The 16704-nt window shown below is 43.3% G+C and overlaps 1 protein-coding gene across 1 annotated transcript in view; it reads right to left on the bottom strand.

Annotated features, from left to right (window-relative positions):
- The window catches only part of LGALSL (galectin like), a 22673-nt gene that overhangs the window by 4657 nt on the left and 1312 nt on the right, over nucleotides 1-16704 (bottom strand). The window contains exon 2 of the mRNA XM_042782986.1: nucleotides 306-428. Coding sequence (XP_042638920.1) covers nucleotides 306-428 — 123 coding nt within the window. The remainder of the gene's footprint in view (nucleotides 1-305; nucleotides 429-16704) is intronic.

The following is a 16704-nucleotide window of genomic DNA, read 5'->3' on the forward strand; positions in this document are numbered from 1 at the left end:
GGAGCGCGCGCATACGCGGGCACGCGCGCGCGCACGCCCGGGGGCTGGCGCCGACCCTGCAGGCAGGGCCGGGAAGGAGGGGGAGGGGAGAGGAAGGTGGTGTGGGCTGGAGGTCGAAGGTTACCGCTGCCGCCTGGACCGCGGGTGCCAGATCGGGTGGCCCTGCAGCTGCTGCTGCGGGAGAAAGAAAGGTGGCGAGGGCCGTGCCGTGCCAGCCCTGGACTGCATTTAAAGGCCGCCGGCACCCGCTCGGGAACAGGGCGGGGACCCGGCTAGGTTGCTGCGGCTTGCTCAGCTTGCCCTACCCCTCGGCCATTGGACGGTGGCTGGAGGCCGGGGCGGGAGGGACGGGCCAGCTCGGGTCGGGCGTGCGGGAGGGCTGGGTCCCAGTTGGAGCTCTCCAGCGGGTCTGTGGGTGGGGTTGGAGGCTGGGGAAGTGAGGGCCCGACCTGCCAGGTGACAGGTGTTTGTGACAGCCTTCCCTCACCACCACCCCCAGCCTCCTAACCTTCCTTCTTCTGCCACGTCCTGGTGGCGAGTGGACGGTGGGAGGCTGAAGTGGAAGTCGAGGGAAGAGTGTGTGTGTTGTGTGTGTGTGGCGGGGAATTGATGCTGTATTCTGAAGCTTGAGAGACGGTCTAATTTCTTTCACAGAATTCCAGTAAAGTGGGAGAAAAGATTCTTTCAGCTCTCCAGGATTGAAAGATACTTAATGAAAGGTCTCAAAGCATGCAGAAATAAATATTTGATTCAAAGAAAGGCAGAGAGGACTGACTCAGAGTGGAAACCTTTCTGTCCCAGGAGGCTAGATACAGAACATTTAAAAAAAAAAAAGGCCTGTTTTCCTTCTACAAGGATGGACAGGTCTGGGGGTCCCCGGAGGCTCTCTTGCACACGGTCTAGCTAAATTGTCCCAAATTAAATTGGACTCATGACTGTTCTCAGAGAGCTTCTGATTTTCACTAGTCTTCTGCCCAAGCTGGTGGTAGTAAATTTTCTACTGAAAATCTCTCCATATCCTTTCAAGAGAAATTCCCAGGGGGCACACCCCTCTAATTCCAGGGCACATTATGGCATTTTCACACTAGGATGATTATTGTAACTTCTCAGATAAAGCCATTATCACCATACCCTCTATTAGGTAACATCCTTGGCTTAAACATTCCATTGTGTGAATCACCAGGGTGTTTTACACTAATAAACAGGAAGCCTGTGTCACCTATTGCAATGCCATGCGACCCTCAGAGACTTCTCAGAGACTCCCTTCCATGCGCAGCTAATGGCTGTGTGGCATAAGAACATCACTGTGGCTTTTGTGTCTTAGTTTGCTCTTCATGGACCAGAGCTAATCATGGTAATCTTAGTCATATAGGGAGAATTATCTGCACATGTCTGTAAGTCCCATTCATAGCCTTTGTGGAGGTAGATCTCTGAATTAGAGACTGCGGTGCTGCACAATTGTGGCTCCTGTTTGCCGGATTTACACATTATTTTTAAATATTAGGCAATTATAAGGAGCTCGGGTGGTGCCGTGGAGTCGGCCCCGACTCATAGTGACCCCTCCTTGGGTTTCCGAGGCAGTATCACTACGGAAGTAGGATTGCCCAACCCTCCGGAGCTCTGGTAGCATAGTGGCTAAGGCACTTGACTGCTAACCAGAAGGCTGGCGGTTCATATCCACCAGCCACTCCTCGGAAGGAAGATGGGGCAATCTACTTCCGTAGTGATACCGCCTCGGAAACCCAAGGAGGGGCCGCTATGAGTCGGATCCGACTCAACGGCACATAACAACAACTGGTGGTGCAGTGGTTAAGGCATTCAGCTGCAAACCAAAAGGTCAGCTGTTTGAACCCACCAGTCTCTCCGTAGGAGAACGATGAAGTAGTCTGCTTCCATAAGGATTTAGGGTTGCTATGAATCAGGATTGACTCAATAGCAGTGGGTTTGGATTTTGTGGGTAAGCAGTTATAGAAACTATTGGAATTTTGAAAGCACACTTCAGTATATTTCTATTTCTGGGAGTCTTGAATAGGGGAAAAGCATCCCTAGGTATATACCCAGTAGAATTGAAAGCAGGAATGGAAAGAGATATTTGTAAAAGAGGGTTCAGTGCAGCACTATTCACAATAGCCAAAATGTTGAAACAACCTAAATGTCTATCAACAGATGAATGGATAAACAAAATGTTACAATGAAATATTATTTAGCCATAAAGATAAATGAAATTTTGACATGGGACAACATGATGAACCTTGAAAGCATTATGCTGAGTGAAATGAGTCAGTCATGAAAGGACAAATGTATGATCTCACTTATGTGAGATACCTACAATAGGCAAGTGCATAGAAACCAACATTTACTAGTGTTACAATGGGCAGGCAAGCAGGAGGAAGGAGAAAAGAACTCAATGCTTAGCAGACACTGAGCTTCCATTAAGGGTGATGGAAAATAAGGGAATGCATAAGGGTGATGACTGAACAACATGATGAACAGAAGTTAATGTCATTAAACTATATATATGTGAAGCTTGTTGAAATGTAAAATATGTTGTTATATATATATTTACAACAATAAAAAAGTAAAAAATTATTAAGGACCCCTAAAGAGCTTTGATGTATGTGTGTTATATTTACAGCCATATCTCACTTTATGGCACTTCGTAGATACTGCGTTTTTCACAAATTGATCTGCAACCTTGTGTCGAGCAAGTGTATCAGTGCCCTTTTTCCAATACCATGTGCTCACTTTGTGTCTCTGTGTTACATTTTGGTAATTCTAACAATATTTCAAATTTTTTCATAATGCTATTTCATGCTTAGAGCTCTGGTGGTGCAGTGGCTAATGCATTCAGCTGCTAACTATAAGCTCGGCAGTTCAAACACACCAGCCACTTCACAGGAGAAAGATGAGGCAGTCTGCTTCTGTAAAGATTTACAGCCTTGGAAACCCTATGAGGCGTTCTACTTTGTCCTAAAGGGCCACTATGAGTCAGAATCAACCAAACAGTGGGTTTGGTTTTTGGTTTTATTGCACACTTAATAGATGGCCCAGTACCATCAAGTTGATTCTGACTCATAGTGACCCCCATTGGGTTTCCAAGGCTGTACATCTTTAAGGAAGTAGATTGCCTCATCTTCCTCCTGTGGAGTGGCTGGTGGGTTTGAACTGCTGACCTTCTGTCTAGCAGCCAAATGCTTTACCCACTTTGCTACCAGAGTACTTTTTATAGACTACGGGAGCTCTGGTAGCATAGTGCCTAAGACACTTGGCTGCTAGCCAGAAGGCTGGTGGTTCAAACCCACCAGCCACTCCTCGGAAGGAAGATGGGGCAATCTACTTCCGTAGTGATACTGTCTCAGAAACCCAAGGAGGGGTCACTATGAGTTAGGTCTGACTCGATGGCACATAACAACACTATTGACTAGTTGGCTGATCCTGGCCAAGTTACTAACCTTCTCTGTACCTCAGTTTCTCCACCTGTAAACCAAAGATGATGACGACGAAGATGATAATGATGATGAAAATGCCTATTTTGAGTTACTGGGAGGATTAATTAAATTGGTTCCTATACCTCCCTTAAGGAGCTCTGGTGGTGTAGTGCCTAAGGCATTTGACTGCTAACCAGAAGGTTGGCGGTTCAAACTCATCAGCCACTCTGCTGAAGGAAGACTGGGCAATCTACTTCTGTAAAGATTTACCACTTCAGAAACCCAAAGGGGGTTGCTATGAGTTGGAATCAACTTGATGGCAGTGAGTTGTTTTTTCTCCCATACCTCCCTTATGGAGTTCTGGTGGTATAATGGGTAAGATATTGGACTGCTAACCAGAAGGTCAGGAGTTCTGGTGGCATAGTGCCTAAGGCATTTACCTGCTAATCAGAAGGCTGGTGGTTCAAACCCACCAGCCACTCCTCGGAAGGAAATTGGGCAATCTACTATCCGTAATGATATTGCCTTGGAAACCCAAGGAGGGGTCGCTGTGAGTCGGGTCTGACTTGAGGGCAGTGAGTTTGATTTGAGTGTACCAGAAGGTCAATGATTCAAGCCCACAAGCTGCTCTGCAGGAAAAAAACGAGGCAATCTACTTTGAGGCAATCTACTTCCATAAATATTTATAGAGTCTTGGAAACCCAATGGGGGTTACTAAATCAGAGTCAACTTGATGGCAGTGGGTTTATTTTGTTTTTTCATACACCCTTTGAATAGTACCTGGGACATAGTAATCATTTATTCTACAAAAGTACTAAATGCTTGCCATTTACCATGTACCAGGCACTGGGGATCCAGCAGGGACTTTTTCATTGAGCTTACATTCTAATAGGAGAAAGACAGTTAATAAACAAATATGTAATGTAAGGGAGTAGAAAGTGTTAGGGAAATAATAATAATAAAGCAGGTAAGGGGAGAGAAAGACAGGAGGTGAGGGGGATGCTATTTAATTAGATGGTTTAGGAAGCCATCTCTGGTAAAGTGACATTTGAGAGGACCCCTGAGAGAAGAGAGGGAGGGAGTCATTGAGCTTTCTGGAGGAAGAGGTTGCTGGCAGAAGGAACTGTTGAGTGCAAAGTCCTCAAGGTAGAGTGTATGAAGAAAGTCTTGTGACTGAATGCAGCAACTGGAGGGATGAATCCTTGGGAATGGATAGGCCTCAAAGATCATGGTGAGGATTGGCTTTTCTCTGAGGGAGACAGGAAGGTTCTGAGCAAAGGAATGACATACCTGGCCTTCTGTTATAGATGCATCTTTCTGGCTACTGTGGGGAATGGAGGGGCAGATTACACAATAAGCAAGATAAATGCTTAACCTTCTCTGCAGTGAACAATTTCACATCTTTGATATGGTGAAAAAACTGTGGAACAGTTCACTGCAGATTAGTAAATAAACACAAATAAGCCCATATTTACCTTGCTTACTGGGTACTCCATCCTTGTCAAGGATTATAAATTTGAAAAGAGGTTTTGATTCTGTAGGAAGGTGCTGTGCGGTTGAAAGAGACAGATGCCAGCCAAACCTAGAAGCAGAATCTTTGATGTGGTGAAAAAATGTGAAATTGTTTACTACAAATTAGTAAGTACACACAAGTAAGACGATGCTTACTTTGCTTATTGGGTAATTTAACACAGGTGGTGTGGTCTTTGAGGAAAGGGTGGTCTGAGACAAGGAGGGTAGAAACAGGACTTAGGAGGCTGCTGCACCAGTCCAGGCATGATGGTGGCTTAGACAGAGTGGAAGTGGTGAAGATGTGAGAAGCAGTGGGCCCTTGACAAATGCAAGCTATTATTATGTAGGAGCTATGGGAGCTCTGGTAGCATAGTGGCTAAGACACTTGCCTGCTAACCAGGCGGCTGGTGGTTCAAACCCACCAGCCACTCCTCAGAAGGAAGGTTGGGCAATCCTACTTCCGTAGTGATACTGCCTCGGAAACCCAAGGAGGGGTCGCTATGAGTCGGGTTTGACTCGATGGCACATAACAACAACAACAACAACGGTGGCTAGTGCCTAAGGCGTCTGACTGCTAACCAGAAGACTGAGGGTTCAGACCCACCAGCCACTCCTCCGAAGGAAGGTTGAGCAATCTACTTCTGTAGTGATATCGCCTAGGAAACCCAAGAAGGGGTCGCTATGAGTCGAGTCCAACTTGATGGCAGAGAGTTTAGTATCATGTGGCTTTAAGAGTTCATATTGACTTCTGAAACTCAGTTTCCTCACCTGCAAAATTAAAGAGTTGGGCTCATTCATCATTCCCTTTTAGCTCTTAGAAAGTTCTTTTGGTTCCTGAAAAGCTGTGTAAATTCTATCTAAATTTTAATGGGTCAGAGAGGAAGTGCTGCTGAATGAAAATAGTCTTGGTTTGACTCCTGATAAGTGGTATTGCAGGGTAAAGAATAACCTTTGGATTTGTTTTGTAAGTGGAGTTTAAGATATTTGGCTTGCTTCAGATGAGTTTCTTACTCATCTGAATACAGAATAACCTGCCCAGAATACTTTAACATAGAAAATTGCCTTTTATTCCAAAAGTGCTTGATTCCTTGCCAGTCTTTAAAATGCTTAAGTTTTAATGTGGTAGAGGGAAAACATAAATGAATTTAGAGAAAACCTAAAAGCTGAGCAGAGTCAAACTACCTCTTACAGGGGGATGGGGGGCCCAAACTCACTGCCATTGAGTCATTTCCAATTCATAGCACCCCCTCCTTGGGTTTCCAAGGTGGTATCTCTATGGAAATAGATTGCCCAGTCTTCCTTCAGAGGAGTGGCTGGTGAATTTGAACCACCAGCCTTCTGGTTAGCAGTCAAATGCATTAGGCACTATGCCACCAGAGCTCCATTACAGGGAAAAGCCATTAACAAATTAGTGAATTGTAGAAGTTAAAATTTAACAAATATTTATTTAGTTGTACAGTGAAGGCCTGGCAAACTGCACAATGCTTTGATCACATGTGTTGTTATGTGTTAAAAACATTAACCAAGATTCTGACCCTTTTGTGAACTGTGATAGTAAAATTTCAAGACAAACTGCATTACTAATGGAAACTACTAACAGAGGAAGGGAGAGCAGTCAGACCAATGGATAGCCTGGGAAAAAAGTATAAGCACTTTTCTAAAGAAAGACTGCTAAATGATCTTCTCAGATGAGAACAATAGATCACACACACCCTTTTTCCGTTCCTATTTTAAATGTTTCATTCAAACCTATGCATGCAAAATTTCTACTACTGGGAGGAGAGTAAGCTCTGTGAAGTCATTTCAATCATCATTTTTTGAGTATTGCGACGGGCTGTGGTGGCACACTGGTTAAGCACTCAGCTGCTGAGAGGCTGTTCAAACCTTCCACCTATACCACAGGAGAAAGATGAGGAAAGATTGTTGTTGTTGTTGTTGTTATGTGCCATCGAGTCAAACCCGACTCATAGCGACCCCCCCTTGGGTTTCCGAGGCAGTATCACTACGGAAGTAGGATTGCCCAACCTTCCTTCCGAGGAGTGGCTGGTGGGTTTGAACCGCCAGCCGTCTGGTTAGCAGGCAAGTGTCTTAGCCACTATGCTACCAGAGCTCCCAAGATTACAGCCTTAGAAACCCTACAGGGCAGTTCTACTTTGTCCTGTAGGGTCGCTATGGGTCTCTTTGACAGCCATGGAATGGTTTAGTGGACCAAGGAGGGATACTTGAACATGCATGAGCCTTGTCTTCAAGGCGCTTACAACCCACTCTAGGGAACGAAGATAGAATGTGTGAGCAGGATAATGAATGCCTCAAATGTACAGCCTGAGCACAGACTGGGAGAGGTGGGCTATGGTTTGGTGGATTAAGGAGGCTTCCTGGAGGAAATGGCAGATTCCTGATGACATGAATAGCAGCAACTTGTACAGTACCACAAAAGCAAGTCTACGAAGACTGCACTGCAGCTTTTGTGGCCTGAATTCTAAACCCAGTCCTATTCCTGAGTGGCAACCAGCCAATCCCCTGTTCCCCCAGTGGCTGCCTTTTGTTTCCCGCCCTGGTCCTGGTACACGTGGGCTTCCTTCCCTTGATGTGATGGTCTTCTTAGGCCACCTATGGGCTCAGATCTCAGATGTTCAGACCTCGTTTTCTGTCTGTATACAGGTATACCCACATTGTCTACAGCAGGGTTTCATGGCACTATTGACACTTGAGGCTAGAAAATTCTTTGCTGTGATGCTATCCTGTGCATTATAGGATGTTGAACACGAGATGCTAATAGGACCCCCACCATGTGTGACAAACAAAACTGTCCTGAGCTATTGTTAAAAGTCAGGGGGGGGGACCCCACAAAGCTCCTCCTGGTTGAGAACTTCTGATCTAGAGCATGCTCATGGTTTAAGATTCCTATTATTAACACACAGACACACAAATTATGAAATTTACCCAATCTAGAGTAGAAACTTGCGTTTCAGAAACACTACCCATTTTATTTGGCAAATCATGTTTCCTCACACTATAGGACCCACTGCTGTCGAGTCAGATCTGACTCACAGCAACACCTCCTTGGGTTTCCGAGGCGATATCACTACAGAAGTAGATTGCCCAACCTTCCTTTTGGGGAGTGGTTGATGGGTTTGAACTGCCGGCCTTCTGGTTAGCAGTCAGATGCCACAATATTATGGCCCTAGAAGGTTGGGCAATCCTACTTCTGTAGTGATACTGCCTCGGAAACCCAAGGAGGGGTCGCTATGAGTCGGGGGCGACTCAACGGCAAATAACAACAACAACATAAGGTTGGGCAATCCTACTTCCGTAGTGATACTGCCTCGGAAACCCAGGGAGGGGCCCTGGGTGGCTATGAGTCGGCCGACTTGATGCACATAACAACAACAACAACATGCCACAATATTATGTTCCACAATACAGTCCTATTTATTTTGATATGTCTCCTATACCCCTAAATTTAGTAAAATGAAAGCATTCCAAAATTTACGTTGTTTATCCTGTGGCTTTGAACTCATCCTCCCTGCAACCCCCAGACATCAAAAGAGTGGTTGCAGCTCCCTTTAAGGACTAAGGCCCTGCAGAGTCAGACTTTCAATTCTCCATAACAGTTTTTGTCAGGCCAATCTCTGCTCATGATAAATATTCAGATAGGTAGCAAAACATACCACCTCAGCGTTCTTTTGTTTACTAGAAAGGAGTCAGTTAGAAAGGAGGCAAACATTTATCAAGCTATTTAAAAAATATATATATATTTCAATATATGATTAAAGTTCTTAGCTATTTTAGGAGTGATGGTCATGGTTATCAAATAATTATTTTAGACAAAAAAAGAATTTGTATCGTGTCAAAGTAATTAGAGGATAGCCATAAAACTTGGCAGTCAATGCCAGTTCCTAACATTCCATTATTTTCAGTTTATTTATGAGGAAAGGAGAACCAGCCTCCTGCTTTGTGTTTTAATTACTTAGCCTGGGAAAGATTGATTTCAGAAAACCTCCGCGCTTAAGAATAATGAGCCCATTCCCAGGAGGAATTCACAGCTTCAAAGGTATGCGCCGCTTCATGCCCCGGGGGATGTCACTGTGGGCCCTTTAACACGCCAGAGACAGACGCCCTGGAGCGCGCACTCTTGTGAATGGTGAATGACAACAAAAGCGGAATGTTCTGCCAAGGAGGGAAAGATTCTCTCTGCTTCCAACCTTCGGAAATGGCAGCTTGAATGAAAGATATTTTAAGATTCTTTCCAGCAGGGCGTCGTGCATAGACGGATCGTCAGAGTCGTGAGTCCTCACCTTCTCCGCAGCTTCACCTTTCCGCAGTTCCCTGAGGAGATCCGTTTGTCTTTTACCAATAAGGAACGTGACAGGATTGTGTGGCAGCCCGAGGCCTCATTATGTTCTCATTATACCTGACATGTTCCTTTTTCATTTTCTGGGTTATAGTCCTCCTAGTTATTGCCTCTGTGATTTTAATTTCTTGTTGTCAAGTAATATAAAGGGTTTCTTGGATTTGTAGTTTCATCGAAGCTTGCCTGGTTTGGCTGTGTGGAAGGAGCCCAGATTCAGAATTAGCAGTCGTTAGGAAATCCTGACTAATGAGGGGGAAAACTGGCAGGCATACTGCCATGTGGTCATTTGGATTTTAGAAGAAGTATGTTGGGTGACACAGTTTCTGGACTTCTTAAAATGTGAGAGACACTGGGTAGGGATTTACACAGCACAGCTTCTGAACAAACCACTTAGCAGGAGAGACCTAGGAATTTAAACTTGGCATCCAGCTTTGACTGCCCAAAGTCATTCAGAGAAAGCATACTTCATTTATATTCATTACAAATATTTATTGAGCAAACCAAAAAAAAAGGAAAAAAAAAAACCAAACTCACTGCCGTGGAGTCGATTACGACTCATAGTGACCCCTCCTTGGGTTTCCTGGGCAGTAGGTATCTCTACGGAAGTAGGTTGCCCAGTCTTCCTTCTGAGGAGTGGCTGGTAGATTTGAACCTCTAGTCTTCTGGTTAGCAGTCAAATGCCTTAGGTACTATGCCACCGGAGCTCCTATTTATTGAGCAGGTTCTGTTTTATTTGCCATTTTCACAATATCTTCAAAAAACCAAACGAAACGCACTGCAATGGAGTTGATTCTTCCTCAGAGCAACCCCCATTGGGTTTCCAAGGTCCTTACACAAGTAGATTACCTCACCTTCCTTCCTCTGAGAAGCTGGTAGATTTGAACCACCAGCCAACCTTGGGGTTAGTAGTTGAATGCCTTACCCACAAAGCTACCAGAGCTCCTTAATGTCTTGCTTTCTTTAAAACAAGAGAAAAACAGCCACACACTTGCATTAAAATACTTCCCCTCCTTTCAGATAGAAGTTTCTTAAGGGTATCTCTATTATTCTAGACCCTATTCTGTGCATTGCTTCTTCCTTTGAGGATATTCAGAATGGATCAAAGAGCTCCGTCATCACCATACCCGAAAAAAAAATGAAATGTTTGAATTCAGGTGCTCATTCCGTCCCATCTCAGATAACACATTTTCTACATATAATATACATATAATCTACATATTATCTGGTGCAAGTTGATTTCAGGCTTGAATTAGCCAAATAATTAATTTATCCTGAAAAGAAAAGTGAGGAGTTGAAGAAAATGCTTTCAATAGAGGAAGTCATTCAAATCCTCTCTCTACATTTATTTAAACTCATCACGTTTCATTCATCCACATCTGTGACCTTTGTTGGCTCAGTATTCCTAAACCTAAGAATTGGTTAACTCACTGCCGTCAAGTCATTCGACTCATAGAGACCTCTCCTTCGGTTTCCACGAAAAGTAACTTGGAGAGAGTAAGCAAAGTACCTTCATGTGTTGGTTTTGTATACCATCAATTTAATATCAGGGTAAAGACCATCATAAGGGAAACAAGGATGTCATACCTTGGGTTTGTTTGTTTTTTTTTTTTTAGAGATGAGTGAGGCAAAGACTTGAGTATTACATTTCTATCAATTGAAGCTTTCTGTGCTAGTTGGTGTTTTCCTTGACAGTAATCTGGAATCTTAGCCCACACAACTCAATTCCCAGCCAATTCTACCCACCTTAAACATCAATCCACCAGCACTTAATGATACAAAATGGCTTGTTTCCCAGGTGGTCTCAGCTTCACCGCTGGCCAGGTTGCTCCACTTCATTCCTGGCCCTTCAGACTCCTCCCGTTCCTGCAATTAGATTAGTGCTCCCTCTCTCCTCCTGGACAAGCTCTTCCTCCACAGTTTCTTCCTGGTGAGTAGGTTCTCACCCAGCCTGAAAGAGATCATGAAAAGCAAACATGTACCACTTACATATGTTTTTTTTTGGGGGGCGGGGGCAGCAAGAGTATGTATATTCCTGTCTATCCGGAGGCCCATACTCTTCCTTTTCTTTTCTGGTCATTTTTGACTGACTGATCTGATAGCCAGGATGTGCAGAAAAATTAGTGTCATTCTATTTCAAGTCAAAGTGAGATAGCTAACAATTATTCTAGAGACATTACAACTAAGGGTTGGCTCTTGATTTTTATGGATTATCCAATGCCAGGTGATGAGCTATAAATAGAAATAAGAAATGAGCTTAGTGAGAAAAGAAGATGGCAAAATTTCTGAGTGTGGGAAGGATGAGTTTGTTTGTTTTCCCCAGATCTAATGATAGTTTTAATCTATAATGTTGTTCCTAGACAATGTCCTAATAGCAGCTCATAAAATAGCCACAGTTCACTCAAAAGCTCTTAGTAGTTATTACACAGTGCTAAAGTAGAGCATCATCTGGGAACCTGAGAGTACCCCCACCTTTTAATAAACTGAAATTCAGTTCCCTTCTTCAATATTGAGCTTGTGTTTAGTCAGCTTGGTCTTTTAAAAACACAAATTTTGTAATGCCAACCCTCCTTAAAATCACTTGATCGGTTCTGTTAACCTGACTATATTAAGCCCAAAACGGAGTCACTTATGCTAAGCACCACATCAGCAAATGAAATCTGTTTCTATTTCTTGTAAATGCCTAAACTTCCAGACATTCAAAACCAGAGTCAATCAATTGACTCTCCCAGAAAGGAAACCTAAACTAAACAATTTGAAAGTACCTACTCAGTTTACCTTGTTCAAAATTTCTCCTTTATCATCAGTAAGGAAAGAAAATGCCAGGCAATCAGAAATTTGCCAGTGTAGCTTCCTTATTCCTGCGTGTCTGTAATTATGAAACTGTTTGATTTTGTACTGCACTTGAGAACTCTTGTCTTCCACACCAGATGTTTCCCAATTCATGAACTGAAAAATAAAGCATATGAGTTTGTGTACAAATATCGTGGAAACTTTAATTCTTAACAGCTCTCATGATATTTATAATGAAAACCTAATTCCTCACCATGACCTTCAATGCCCCCCAGTATCCAGCCCTGCCACTCCAAATTCACCCAGGGCCACACACCCTTGCTCATTACTCTCTAGCCCAAACCGGTGTCCCTTGCTCTTCCAATAGGCCCAATGTGCTCACTCCTCGGGACCTTTGTGTTTGCTGGTCCCCCTGACTAGAATACTTCCCTAGACATTTTTCTGGTTCTCTTCCTAGGTTCTTAGTCCAAGTGTTACCTCCTGCTAAAGATCTTTCCTCATGATGGCTCTAGGCAGCTGCTCCTTACTGTATCCTCATCTTCACCATAGTGTTTATCTTCATCTTTAATTCTATGGTTTATTATCTAGTGTAGCTTTTCCATACCAGAGAGTAAAATCCTTCAGAACAAGATCTTGTCTTTAATCTTCATGGCTGTGAAGACTGGGCACAAAGTAGGCCTTTGCTAAAGATTAGTCATTTGAATGAATGAGTGAATGAATGAATTGATGAAAAATGCTGCATGCCTAACTGTACTACTAAAGGGGCAAGGTAGTCAAATCCCACCTTTATCATTAACTGTGTGGTCGGAATCAGCATGAATCCAGTTGCCATCTGGAAGTGGATCCAGGCTTCACCTTCCCCCATCTCTATGATCCTTGCTTCCAGCCATGGCATTTCTTCTCTCATCCTAACCACCCAAGAGTTTGGTCAGATTTATCCCTGGCCACCCAGAGATATTACCAGCTATATGCTCAGGAATCTGCACAATTCCCTGCATTTCAGACCAGCTGCCCCTCTCCTCACTTCTCTCCAGCCCCCTGGGCTAGGCCACAACTAGAAGGACTGTTCTTCTTCATCAACTACCTGTGCAGCCTTTTGCTGTCACACAGCCACCCAGAGCTGGGTCTTCAAAAATCAACCACCTTTATAGCCTTTCCCTGAATCAACTACCCTGAGATAAATGAGAGTCTCAAAGTCCCTTGTGAGTTTGTTAATTCTCTAACATATCTTACCTGTACTTACAGTTACCACTTTATTATAACTGGAAAGGATACAAGTGAGGATATTCATTAGTCAAGATCTGAGAAAGGTCCCAGCAGTATGAGACTTCTTCCATGGTCCTCAGGGACATGATGCACTCTCTTCCATTCATAAATGTTCTCTCCACTCCAGTAGGGCCAAAAGAGGAAGCTCCAACATCTAGGGTCCTTTAGTCATTGGGACCTTAATGAATATTTATGACTGGGACTGAATGAATAGTTATGCTTGATCCAATCAATGACTGAAGGACTGCATAATACCCCTCTCCCTTCCTAAGGCCTGTTCCCAGGTGATGAGCTGGAGGCTGCGTACTCATTTGCACATGCTTAAGTGTTGCCTGGCTATTTTAGGAGACAAAGACTTCTTGAATGCTGGGGAATTCCAAGGGCTATATTTAGAAACTTGTCTGGTCTTTGGTCATTAGTGTTCATTGTGTCAAACAGAAAAACTGGACTGATTATATGAAGAACTGGGCATCAGGATTGGAGGAAGACTTATTAACAACCTTTGATATGCAGATGAAACAACCTTGTTTGTTGAAAATAAAGAGGACTTGAAGCACTTACAAATGAAGATCAAAGACTACAGCCTTCAGTATGGATTACATCTCAACATAAAGAAAATAAAAATCCTCACGACTGCACCAATAAATAACATCATGATAAATGGAGAAAAGATTGAAGTTGTCAAGGATTTCATTTTACTTAGATCCACAGCTAACACCCATGGAAACAGCAATTAAGAAATCAAACAAGAAATTGCATTGGGCAAATCTGCTACAAAAGTGTTAAAAGGCAAAGATGTTACTTTGAGGACTAATGTGTACCTGACCCAAGCCACGGAATTTGAAATCACCTCAAATGCATACGAAAGCTGGTCAATGAGTAAGGTAGACCAAAGAGTCAATGCCTTTGAATTGTGGTGTTGGTGAGGAATAGTGAACGTACCGTGGACTGCCAGAGAGCAAACATGTCTTGGAAGAAGTACATCCAGAATACTCATTAGACGTGAGGATGGTCTTACATAGTTTGGACATGTTATCAGAAGGAACCAGTCCCTGGAGAAGGACATCATGCTTGGGAAAGTAAAGGGTTATAAAAAAAGAGGAAGACATTCAACAAGATGGATTGACACAGTGGCTGCAACAACGGACTCAGGTGGCATGACAATTGTTAGGATGGTGCAGGACCGGTCAGTGTTGCATTCCGTCATACAGAGAGTTGCTATGAGTCAGAACCAACTTGATAGCAGCTCACAACACAACATTATTAGAAACCTGAGATAAAAGGCCAAAATTAGTTCTTTTTCCCACAGAAGGAAAGCCACAGATCTGTAAATGAAATATAACTTCAAAGCTGTGATGGGCTCCAGGGTCCCAAGGCCAAATTCCATTTGTTTATCTCTCGTTACACCACCTGCAAACAATCCTCCTTGAGGCTGACATGCAATGGCTACATTGATGTGTCCTTCCCACAACTGAAAAGTCTTGATTCTAGCTTTTGTGTAGGTTATATATAAATTCATGTGAGATGTTCGTCAAAGTTGTTTAATCTAAATTGAAAATGTCAGAAAAATACCCTTGTAAGCAATGAGAAATTGAATTTGTAAAGTCAAGCACAGAAAAGATAATACTGACAAAAAATCCGGAAGCGCAAGCACAGCACTGCAATAGATATATTAGCAGAATCAATATTTCCTCATCATTAATTAATAATAATTACAACATCTTCACTAAGAGCAATGAGCAATGAAGATGCTGTCTTTTCAGATTACTTATTTAATTTTATTTAACAAGCACTTATCACATCCTGTTTACTACATGCCAGGCATGATTCTAAATATTTAACAAATACTGTTGGGTTCTTTCGAAGCAGTAGTTGAGACAGAGTTTGGGGTGTGAGATGTTTATTAGGGATTAACACCTTTGAGCGGAAGGGAGAGAAGACAGAGAAATTAGAACTGAATTCAGCCTCAATAGAGCCTGGGACAATCTGGCAGGGAGCTTGAGGCCAGTGTTGCTGTCAGAATGTCCTGTATAAGGTAGAAATCACTGGACCTTTATCCTCCCACCTTGCTCAGACACCCAGTGTGGCCTGCCCATGGAAGGGCATGACCTTGGGTGAAGCAGGTCTCTGCAGCGAGAATGGACCCTAGAGGAGATGAGTGCTGAAGGCTGCGCACTGACCATACTTCCTGCAGTACGACAACCAGTCCTTCCTTGAAGGGGGACCTAGGCAGTGTATCTCTGTCCTTTCATATCATAACAAATCATGTCAACTCATTTAATCCTCATAGCAACCCTAGAAAGAAAGTCCTGTTAGTATTTCCATTTTAGAGATGAGAACACTCAGGCATGGAGAGGTTAGGTAGCTAGGTCAAGAGCCGGGATTTGGAGCTTAGGCAGTCTGGCTCCAGAATCAGAGCTCTTAACTACTCACTATGCTGGCCATGCTATTACTTAATAGAGAGGGTTGAGGATGGCCTAAGAATAGTCTAATAATAATGTTGTTGTTGTTATGTGTTGTCGAGTTGGACCCAACTCATAGCGACCCCTCCTTGGGTTTCCGAGGTAGTATCACTACAGAAGTAGATTGCCCCATATTCTCTCCAAGGAGTGGCTGGTGGGTTTGAACTGCCAGCCTTCTAGTCAGCAGTCAAGTGCCTTAGGCACTATGCTACCAGAGCTCCTCTAATAATAATAGTAATAACAATATTGTTATTGTACTTTGACATTGTGAGCATTTTCACATTAGTACTTTAGTTTTTTATTTAGTTCTTTCTAAGGTGATATGTGAGTGTGTGTTTGGTGCGTTTATTAAGAACAATATCAAAAGGTGATGATTTTGAGGTATCTGCTGAATTAGAGCCCCAGAGAGGTACAGACAGTTAACATGCTCAGCTGCAAAATGGAAGATTGGTGGTTCAGTCCACACAGAGGTGCCTTGGAAGAAAGGCCTGGTGATGTACTTTCAAAAAATCAGCCATTGAAAATGCTATTGTGAGTCAATCTGAAGCCAGAGTTCTAGCAGCCTCCAGGAAAATCTTTAACCAGAAACCTTTTAGTGTCAGCAGTGCTAACAGAACTTTTGTAATTCTAAACACTCCTTAGGGCCTTTATCTGCTCTCCAGTCTCAGCAGGTATCAAGGAACTTCCTCCGAACTCAGCACGCATCACAAAAGTTATCCGGATTCAGAACGTATCAGAGATTTGCTCGACTCCTGAAAGTCTCCCACATATCTGAGCTGCATCCTCCCTAGATAATATTTTCCTAAGTGAACTTTGGAGCTGGGGGGGGGAGTTTCTTTACGTCCCCCAACATCTTAGATCACTGCCCTAAATCCCTTAGCAACAACCAATC

The sequence above is a fragment of the Orycteropus afer genome, unplaced genomic scaffold, assembly GCF_000298275.1.
Source record: "Orycteropus afer afer isolate SDZICR_OR568_19922 unplaced genomic scaffold, OryAfe1.0 scaffold00559, whole genome shotgun sequence".
In the NCBI taxonomy this organism is placed as follows: Eukaryota; Metazoa; Chordata; class Mammalia; order Tubulidentata; family Orycteropodidae; genus Orycteropus; species Orycteropus afer.